The sequence below is a fragment of the Micrasema longulum genome, unplaced genomic scaffold (assembly GCF_059751315.1).
Source record: "Micrasema longulum isolate JH-2025_06_02 unplaced genomic scaffold, ASM5975131v1 h1tg001977l, whole genome shotgun sequence".
NCBI lineage: Eukaryota > Metazoa > Arthropoda > Insecta > Trichoptera > Brachycentridae > Micrasema > Micrasema longulum.
Window position 1 is genome coordinate 81,018 of NW_028279150.1, and position 11,764 is coordinate 92,781.

General features: G+C 30.2%; 1 protein-coding gene across 1 annotated transcript; it reads right to left on the reverse strand.

Moving 5' to 3' along the window:
• Positions 1 to 4,062: 4,062 nt before the first annotated feature.
• On the reverse strand, positions 4,063 to 10,272 carry LOC148273341 (uncharacterized). The gene is made up of 4 exons (XM_088238844.1): positions 10,231 to 10,272; positions 9,626 to 10,051; positions 6,688 to 6,892; positions 4,063 to 6,185 (listed from the first exon to the last, which is right to left on the reverse strand). The coding sequence occupies exons 2-4, from the start codon at positions 9,873 to 9,875 to the stop codon at positions 5,222 to 5,224; spliced, it is 1,419 nt and encodes a 472-aa protein (XP_088094970.1). The 5' UTR covers positions 9,876 to 10,051; positions 10,231 to 10,272; the 3' UTR covers positions 4,063 to 5,221.
• Positions 10,273 to 11,764: the final 1,492 nt, after the last annotated feature.

Below are 11,764 nucleotides of genomic sequence, written 5' to 3' on the forward strand. Positions count from 1 at the left end.
CATTTATAATAAATTATTTTATATTTTCCATTTAATTTAGTCTATTTAATACACATGTTACATTATTCATATTGTTAATCCATTTTTTATATTTTATTAAAGTGACTTTAAATTCTCACATTAAGTAGCCTTCTGCCAATTTGTCGATGTTGGACAAAAACATTCAAATGTCATAATTCAGCTTCATTTTATCTCACAATTCCTAGTTTCCAAAAGCAAGAATATTCATAATATTGTGTAACATAAACTAATTCTTATTCTAAAATAATAAGTGCTTTAATAAGATACTGTGTTAAATTGAACTACGTATTGCAGCGATAAACAAATAGAAAGAATGCGACTAAATGGAAATAATTTATATAAACTTCATTCATTATCCTTTATGAAATTATTTTAGTCCTTATATTTATAATTTATTTTAACGTTGACATATTATTATTACGTATTACAAGTAGACCTTCTGGTGATTACATACAACTAACATTATTTCATTTAAGAAAACAAACATTGGATGTTTTATTTGGTTAAGTTTTAATTAGCAATAATTTGAATGTTTCTTTACGATTCAATAAGTTTACTAACATAAATAGTACCTTAATTAATTAGTATACCTCCATTTCAACCATCGACATTAGTTTTTATATGTGCATGTTTTTATGTTAAAGAAGCATTATTTTGATAATTTAATATTATTTGCATGTTATTGTTTTGCGAAGAGAAGTATGATCAGCGTTACTTTGTCGGCTTTGAGTAGAAGTACAGTTTTGTTTGTTTAGCGCTAGACTTTCCATCCCCTCTGTGTGTCCAGTAGCACCATTTTATTTATTTCCCTTAAACTGTTTGGGTGGCTGTGGAAGGTGGTCCGAGGGAAGCTGCATTAAATGACTATTAACTCTCTCAAGTATTGATAATAGTGAATCAAATATTATACAATGAACTTTCTAGATAAAATCAGACAATTATTAAAGTGAACAAATCTAATTGGTGTTCGTAGTCTTTTAACATCGGTTATGTTACGACTGCAAAGTTATAAACAAACTGAGTTTATTAAAATAAATATCTAATTGAATAGTGTTTTGAAATCGGTTATCAATTGCCATTATCGTGTGATAAATTCTTGGTATATTTTTGGCTTGAATCGCCTGAGAGAAATCATTGTTGTCGTCGCTAAATTAATGAGATGAGTTGTTTTATATTTGTCGAGCTTTGGTAGTTGAGTGTTACTTAGGAGAAGCGAAACGTGTTACAGCCGTGGATGGCACTTGTGACTGATACTAAACTTCTCTTGTTATGTCCATGCAACACTTTGTTTTCTAGAAATCTCATATAAATTACGATAACATCTCTAAATATGATCGCTTGAATCTCGATATATCTAATTACAAATTTAAGATATTTTAAAATGTTTTATACATCATTTTTATTAAAAATTCTTAAATGATTTTTGGATGTAAAAATGTTATCACATTTATTTTTGCACGGAAAGATTGTAAAGTGTCGGTGTACTATACGGAGTCACCTGCGAGTGATACTAAACTGGTAGTAAAACCAACTTGTTTAGAGTGTTTCATCCATTGTGATCTCTGTTATTTTATTGAATAAATTTAAATTTGATGTCTGTCGATTTAGTAAATTGTCGGTCGCTCACAATTTTTCATCGTTATCGAATTTTAAATGTTTTATCATTAGTAAAAGAAAACATCACTCACTGCCTTTAATAAATAAAAATGTTGAAATTAGAATACAAATATTGTATTGCATATTGAACCAATACCTCACAAAATCTACTTAATGGTTTTCTGGACAGTTTTGTCTATCAGTGCTTGTTTTAAAGTAATCACCTTATTTAACTTGTAATAATATCTAATTATTATTAGACTTTTTATACTTTTGCCATAAAATTAATAATGTAGAATCATTTTACAATAATTGCTGGCATTATAAATAGATATTTTTCAGTCATTCATTTCACATTTAAAATGTTAAAAATGTACAAAAAAAGTATTAACAATTTTTATACAATATTGCTACATCAATTTTGTACGAGATGCCATAGAGTTATAATAATAATTATTGTTATAAAAGTTATAAAATTTTCACGGAGAACCTTTTCAAATTCCAGCACATTCTCATCTTCATTAAAAGCAAAATCTCCTTATATTCGAACCTACAAGCTTATAAGGCATCATATATTACAGCTTCTTGGTAACTTGCTCAAATCCAGTTCCATAAATATAGTATCCCGCATTTACGGACACATTTCTGTTCAATTCGTGACTTTGGTGTAAACCCCAAAGCTCATCAAAATGGTTGCTAAACAAGACTTAACTGTTTGGAACTTAACTGTCATCCATACCATATGCAATGAAAATTATAACAATGTTGTTGATGTTGATTGTTAATAAAAATGCAAATATTGTAAATATCTGAAATAAATCTGTATTTGTATTTGAAACTGTCTTTTGATTCTGAAAAACTGGAGAGAGGAAATGCATTGATTATCTCATTATTATTGACCATTAGGTTGATGCAGCACACAATTATCGCCTATTGTTACAGGCATAGAATTATAGTATACCAGAAGGGCGCATAGAACCATGTTTGCATACATCGCACTGTGTCCAAAAGTCTGACATCCCGCCTGCGCGCATGCGTGAAGTGGCCGTGTAAAGTTACCAGACCGCAAACAATAATAATAAGATAACTTTGTGTAATGTTACATTATGTTTTACCACAAAAAATACTTTACCGACTGGACTGTACTGGACAGTTACTTTAATTAAGCAAACGTAAAAAAAAAACATCAAACCAACTGGTCCAAAAAGAAGTTAAAAAATTAGAAAATTATTTTCCACCGTTGCCTAGTATGTGAAATAATTCGATCAAATGAATCTCTTCTCAACAATAAAGGTTTCAGCTCTTTAACTTCACTAAAATCTGTTCTGTAACTTGAACTATAAAAATAAAACTTTTATTTTATTGGTTGGTTGGAAGAAATTGCCATTTGGCAATAAGCCCGCCAATGTACAAATAACATTATGTACAAAAAGTTAAATAAATAAAATCAACAGATGGAAGAATCGAAGAAATATAGGCGACATAGGCAAAATGGTGAATGTTACACAGTGCGTAAAGTAGCCCCTCTTAAACTAGGTTATAAGCCCTGTAAATGCATGAACTTCCATATTACCTTCTCTAAAAAATGTTCTCCATCTCTGTTTTAATTTGTTAATCAACTAATCATTTAGTATAAGTAAGTTAATACTGTTTAATATTATACTAAGGTTTATTAATAGAAAGCTGGGTAAAACAATTGACTACCCTGGCAATACTAACGAAATGTCCACCTTGTCTTATTTAACAATCTGACAGACGGTAAAATAATCAAATTATTAAATAAAATTGTTTGTGAATTCACGTAGCGAATTCGCTACAAACACAAGAAATGTGATCACACCCTATTCCCTTTTAATCCTAGCAGTATTTTGACACTTACAAATGACACAACACGGCATAATTGAATTTAAATCGGTAGTGCGTACTAAGCGATGTCTACAGAGGAACTGAATTCATTTTTAAGAATTCATTCTTGATAAATTTATGTAAATAAATATAATTCGATTTTTACAAAAGATTATTTAGAAATAAATGGTAAGTGTCATAGTGACTGTTGTATACATAACTAGAATTTTTACCCAGCTTCGCTCGGGATAGTTAAAATAAATTTTCATAAATTATTATTTTAAAGACAGTCATATTTTAATTTTGTATACCTTGCTATGTAAGTTCATATTAACATAGTGGTAATTTCAGTTCTATAGTGAGAAAGGCCGAGAAAAATTGGACTTAAAAATAGCACTGTTGACTTAGAAATTGCATCTAGAATGACAAGTCCAAATTTAACTTCGCTATGACTTTCGGTTTTGGAAGAGTTCCTGTGACAGACAAACATACACATATTTTCAGTTTAATATAGATAATTTTATGTGAATAAAAAAAAAACAGCTTTAGCAACGAAAATTATAAAAATCATAATGCTACATTGCAAGGAGAAAAAAAATATTTTTTTTTACAAAAAACATTTATTTACTACATCTCAATGAATTGTATAGTGAAAATGATTACAAAAATATTCATTTTGTAGGGCTGTTTCAATTACATTACATACAAAATATGAGTAAAAATATTTGATTTTATTATTTACGTCAATCGAAATCATTTAAATGAGCTAAGGTTTTATCATGCAATTCAAGTTTTCTTTATCTCAGAATAATATTATGTTCTCTATATCTTTCAAGGACTACAATCAAATATTGAATTAGTAAATAAACTAAATAAAAGTTCAAAAGTTGGTTTTATTTCAGGTTTTTTGGTTTAAAATTTTATTTTTTTACTAGATACTACCATTAATTGAATTATATGTTAATAAACGATTCTCAAACTGCAAACCAAGCACAAACATGTTTTTTAGAGGTTCCTTTTTTTAGTGATTTAAAAAATGTGTTTTGGTGTAAATTTATGAACCAGTTTTCGAAATGTATTTTTCAAGGCAGTATTTACATAAAACCATTTATTAGTAATTAATTGTTACAAATTTCATAAAATATATCTTAAACTAGATAATGTGTATATAGGTTTAGCAATTTACACCATAATTTCATTTTTCAATGAAAAGTTATCACTAAATGAAAACCAGATTGTGTGTCTTACAGCCTTTGTCATTTGACTAAATAATATGTCTATAAAACATCACAATGTACAAATGACTAGTAAAAAAGTACTATATCTTGAACAAATTAATACAATACAATGATTAAAAAGTATTTGGCTCAAATAAGACCACTCTGAAGCATTTTTCTAATTATGTTACAGACTAAGTATGTTTGAACCAAAACATTTTTGATAAATATCTTTAGTAAAAAAATAAAAAAATTGTAGAATGAAGAATTGATATTTCCTGAATTTTTCAAACTTAATAAATGTAAGTAGTACGGCATAATGATACTATTTTTTAAAAAAAAGATATAGTGGCCAGTTCTTTTCACCACTAAGATGACGATATAATATATCTCTACTTACTACAGCCAAGATCTAACTAAAAATATCTATTCTTATTGCAAACAAATTTGTAATTAAAGAAAAACATCAGTCAAATATCCATTTTAACTCTAAATTAAACAGGCACAATTTATATACATAAAAAATAACCGATAATACTCTATTACGATTTCTTTTTGGAGCTTTTTTTTCTAGTTGATAATTTTTTACTACTAACATGTCCATTAAGTGAACTATGAGTATCAAAATCACCAACATTGTGGTTTTGAATATTACTGGAAATAAAGTTTATGGGTGTGAGAGTTGTTTTATTTTTTCTTGAACTCTTGCCTGAAAATGTGTTAGAATCTAAAACCTGTTTTTTCCTGCTATTTTCATCGGACTGTATTGGGGGCAATGAAACTATTCTGTTCTTATGACTAGCACTTTTGATTGCATCACCTCCATGAGGTATAGATAAGGAACGATTTTGTATTGTTCTACTAGCTATAGGTTCTAATGGCTCTAACTGCGAATGTTTATCAGAATTATTTTGTTTTCCTCTTCTTTCGCAAACTTGACGTTTGTAACTAGATTTTCTAGCCGGGTCATTAGAGAATGTGTGAGAATTGCAATATACGTGTTTTCTTGCACCGACAAGGGAAAATAAAGATTCCGCACTGTTGTCTCTAGTTTGTACACTAATTCCATTTATGTTTGTGTGAGGTAAAGAAACAAAGTCTGGACTCATGTTTCCCCGTCTCCATTTTGACGAGGTTATCTCAGATTTAATGATGGCAGAAGACCTATCTCTATAATTATAAGTTGGAAAATTCTTAACCATGGGTGTAATATGAAGAAACATATCAATATCTTCAATTAAGCTTTTGGTGCTAGATTTGCTCCTTGATGTATTCGGAGTAATTCGCGGACACATTTCTTTTGGCGTTTTATGTATGGATTTTAATGGTATAAGCTTCTGACTGTTAACATCTTGAAATTTGTTATTATTTGTCAATGAAGGAGCATTTAGCACTTTGTTTAATTCTACATCACTATCATATTGCAGCGCTAATACTTCTTCTTCAGTATCATATGGGTCATCGTATTCTGAGTAATTTGGTCCACCACAACTTCGACCAACAATCCTAAAAGAAATTTACATCGTAAATAAATAAGCCCACCTGGATATTTCATTTGTGGTTTGCGAATTACAGCAAGTTTCTTTAATTTACGTTTCCTGTTTATATCATTTTAAGGAAGCATTAAGAATATTCCACGAAGAATAATAATAACCATCTTAATTTAATGCAACAGAGAAGGAAAACATTTTTGAGAAGGGAATGTGGAAATCTAGGGCATTTAGAGGCTTCCACATTTCCTTCTCAAATATGTTTTCCCTCTCTGTTGCAATAAATTTAGATCTTAATAGCTCCCTAGAGAGCGAAATCCAGCCTGTCTACAAATATTTTGACATACTCGAAACATTGTTGAATAATAAATATACTTAAATTAGTCTGAAAGTAAATAATTAGGAGTTAGCGTAAAATACAATAAGTGAAGTGTTGAATAAATAAAGTTGAAGTGATTGCTCACGAAAACGGCGCTATAAAAATGGACAAATTTCATTATTGTTACTAAACAATTTACCTTAAATGAGGAAAGGTTGTTGTCCATTGATTGCACTCGTCTATTAAGTGCTTCTGTGTAACTTTAGGGCCAGGTTCGTTATATAAAGTCCTTTGAATTTTTTCCCACTCTTCAGCAACCATTTTAGTCCCTTCCGAGTCAGCCCAGGAAAACATAGAACTTGCACTGCTGTCACTTCCTTCCAACTCCATAAAGTCTGGTGAATCTTAAATAAATCAGTAATATAACTAAAATATAGATATTATTTTTAAAAAGCACTATATTTAAATTAGCTTTATTCGAAAAAACAATAATACAAAAACATAATTACCATGAAATACACATAGTAAGCTTATTCTACCCAAGAGATGTTCTCATAATTAACCTTTCCCTTGCTGTCCCAAAAACACCCGCGCATTACGGCGCTGTGTAGTCACATTACACATGCAAAAAATGAGAGACTTTAAATCGGAAAAAGTAATATTCATAGGTAATTGCTTCAATCATTTATAGTTATTCAACTATATGAATGAATATATCTGTATTATCGAGAGTGAGACGTTAAGGGTGTGTGAGACAATTATAAATTAGGATTACTCTCTTACTACGTACTCCGCAACATGCGACACATTGGTAGACTTTCTATTGTATTGGTGATTTATCACTGATTTTTGATAAAATGCTTTTACTGTTTCCAATAAAAATTAATTGCTTAGTAAAAAAATTTTTTTAGGTGATATGTAAAAGATATACAATGGAACTTGGTTATTACGAGGAAGATGGGACCGATTGAATTTGCTCGTTATAAACGTTACTTGTTATACCAGAGAAATGTTTTTTTTATACAATCGCTATTGCATATTGTCACTAAGTAAACAAGTAAATATGGTACATTGATGGAAAATCCTGCGTTTCTTTGGGTACAAAACCATTGGAGCAATGCGTCATCGACATTAGTACGAACGCACTTTCTAAATTTTTTGTGTCCGTGATATTATTTTCAAATGCAGACAAATAAATATCCTTATTTTTCCACAATGTTGACACTGTGGATGAAGATAGAGAAAACTTTGTACACAATTATACATTTTTCGCGCCACGTTCGATTTCACGAATAATTGCCACTTTTTCACGAATTGAGAGACACTTTCTCTTGTTAGTAGACATGTTTATAATTCAGGGGTTAAGTTTTAACTGATCTGGTCTAGAACTCATTTGACATCACCCACTTGTAATGTTTTTTGTGTATTGAAATAAGCATAGAACATTAAAAAATCTAAAAACCCCGTAAAAACCCCCAAAACAAGCATATCATTCACAAACTACAAAAGCAGCTTTAAATTGTAGCAATGTGCCGAACCGGCACTTACTTAGTTTACAAAGCTTGGATTTTTTAAAAACCATGTGTGTTCATTTGTCGGGGAAAAATCCAATTAGGTACTTAGACACTTACATAGCTATCATAAACATAATCCGATCCCAACGCCCGGCAGTATTTATCCTTTACGTTAGCCAACCATTTGGATTTTATCACTTAGGTTTTTATTTCGAGAATGATGTTTTTAACAATTGAAGATTTTTTGTGTCATTTTTGACAATATTTTTATTCGGTATATCCGAGAAGTAGCTCGTTATAACAGTGAATAATTGTATGGAGAAAACTATGAACTAAAATGTCAACTAATGTTTCCTCGTTACATCCGAGATCTCGCTATTTCCGTGATCGTTATAACTGAGTTCGACTGTATATAGATAATAGAATACTGAAAATCTCAACCCATAATTTATTATATTGATGCCATGTGTACTAGCTACACATCACCGGAAAGGGAGAGTTAAGAAAGGTATTTAACATATTATCTTATTTAGCAAATTAACTTATTTAAACACTTTATATACATATACAGTTTACACACATATGAATACGGGTGGGCATATTGCTTTAAGGCAATTTCTTCCTATCTAACTAAACCGTTAAATTTAAGAAAATCAGTGATTACAATAAACATAATAATAATATCAATGTTTATTGACCTTTCCCTTACTGTCATAAAAACATCCGCGCGTTACGGTGCTGTGTAGTCACTACACATACAAAAAATGAGAGATTTTAAATCGCAAAAGTGTAATGTACATCGGCAATTGCTTCAATTATTTATAGTTGAATTCAAAAGTGATGATATTTTTAATCTAATTGCTAAAAACATGCAAAAAACATTAATTCATGCTCTCAATGTGCGCAAAAGAACCGCCCCCAACGAAAGCCGGGAAGCTACTAACGCAGCTAACGGACGTCTGGGAGAAGTACAAGAAACTTTGCTGTTTGCGCGTATGACGCATAAAAATTGTCTCTCTCGCTCCCAAATATATCCATAACATCAAGAGTGAGAGGTAGAGTGTGTGCGAGACAATTAAATATTAGGATTACTCTTTTACTATGAACGCAACATGCGACACATAGGTAAACTTTCTATTGTATTGGTGATATCTCCGATTTTTGAGAAAACGCTTTTTATGTTCCCAATAAGCATTAATTATTTAATGTTTAAAAAAACATTTCTAGAGATACTTAAGTAAATGTATAACGAAGGAATAGCGAAAATCTCAACCCATCATTTATTATATTTATGGAGATATTAAAGTTATTAGTTGCAATGTGTACTAGCTAAACATCACCAGGAAGGGAGAGTTAACAAAAATTACAATTTCTTTATCTACTACGTGTTTTGGGTAATAGATTGCTCTGGGTTGTGTCTAGTCTGCTTACTAGGTAACACCTGCTTTAAGGCAGACATTGTAGGTTTATCATAATATTTTCATTATAAAACATAACATTGACATTTATACATTTTTTAAAGAAATAAAAATTGACTAAATATCCTATGAATAGAAGAGGGGGTAAAGAGGAAAGCAAAAAGGGTAAGTGGGCAAAATGTATACAAAAAATATAAACAAATACCTGTTCCGGTGTCACTTAAAGATGGCCAATCTGTTTTATAAAACATGTCTTGAAATCTTTGTGATTGTGCACTAGATGTTGTAGAATTATAACGGAAACGCGTTTTGAAATTAACAGCTTCACTAATATTAGAACTAACTTCTTCCCCAAAACTATTTCCTGGCGATTCACAAATTACCTCAGGTAGAGGCCTGTTAAGGGGGAAAACAATTTTCTCAGTTGGGACCAAATTCCTTCTTCGTCCGGACATTTTATTTTCATTAAAATGACGAACGTTGGGAGTAAACTTTTGGATTTATTGTCTGCATAATTTTATTACTTGAGGCAATCGATTTATACCCATATCATTCAAGAACACTAAACCACTTCGGTTTGTTACTCGAAAAGCATAAAGAAAAAGCCTCTGATGCGTTACCATTTTGTATGCTAGAACATAAATATTATAGTAAACTTTACTGATAAAAACTTGAATGCTCAATTAAAGCCGTTTTTGCTATTTTAAAACATTTAACTACGTTTAAAAATTATTCCACCACTATAGTATATTTCGATATTTTTGTAAATGTCAAATACAAATAGGCAATTGTCAAAACAAATGTAATTACCACAGACGGCACAGTTCACGTAAAATTGTAAATGCCATAGATATTTGAAAACGGCGATTAGCGACCAGCGACGAAAAAATATTTTTTTTTTTTTACTAAATTATTTAACCCTTTCAACCCGTGATTTAACCGTTTTCATGATATTTTGAGTTTATCCATTTTTTTATAAAGAAGGATTGGATTCAATCCGTGAAGCGAAAAATATTCATTTACATTATTGCAACATATCCTGGTGGCCTTAACCAATTAAAAAAAGAAATTTTAAAAGTGTGAAATTTCAAGTACTTTTTTTTATTTATTTTTTTATATTTGCATTCTTATGATTTAAACAGATATTTCAGTTTTGTGTGGGCATTTTCAACAAGTTGTAAATAACTCACTATAAGAAAATGGGAACCAAGTTGTGGTAGATCGGGGTGCGAACCTCGGGCCTCTGATCCGTGAGTCCACAACACTAGCCACGGGACCACAACCTGGTTTTGGTTTTTAATTTGATCAAAACATATTTATAATCAACTCCTCATTAAATCATTGAATTTTTTTATTAGCATTGTGCTTTTCACCAACAATTTAGGCAAGTAATCAAAAGAACTTGACTGATATTTCATCAGTTTTTGGCAAAGTATCCTCCAAACATTAGTATGTAGGTGATTTAATTCAATCAGATTAATCTCACATACATTAAAAAAGGTTTCAGCTCTTTAACTTAATAAATATCAAGAGATGGAAGAATTTAAGAAATATAGATGTTGAAACATAGGCAGAATAATTAATGTTACACAGTGTGTAAAGTTACTACTTACACCAATCTATGACAAGTCATAAACCTTACAAACGCCTGGATTCCTAAATTGCCTTCTTTAAATATTCTTCATCTCTGTTGTAACATATTGTTTGTCATATTTTATTAAAGTTTTAAATTATTTCAACTAAACTCACGCGCTTTTCGTATTTCTGAAAATGAAAAGTGATATATATTTTTTTTGTATCCAGTGCTGTCGTGTATTTTGAAATTAGAAGGCAAATTTAAATATTGATTAAAAATAACTCTACAACCCCAAAAACAATTTCTTTTAGATGAAAATAATGTGCAAGTAATAAATTAACATATTTATTTAAAGAAATTTGATTTTCAAGAATATTATGAGAGAAAAGGGTTTTTTAAACTCCGACATTGCATGTGAGAACATTTTCACGGTGTATTTTAACTGTGGTTATTTGTTATCATTTAAAATGTTCCCTATAAGATAAATTAAATAATCCCCATAATCATACCTTTGGTGAATATAGCATGGAGCACCCAGGCTTGAGAAAAATAACTTTTTTTTTCTGTTCTCACCGGGAATCGAAACCATGGTGGGTGGCTCAAGCGTTTTAACCACAACACCACATATTTTTAAACGGAAAATGATTACAATTTTTATTTAAGTCTTTGTCTATGAGTTCACATTAAATAACCAAACCCTTTATTACTAAATAGGCAAAATATAAGGGTAACCAAACGACAGGATTTCTGCAAATTAAAAAAAAAATG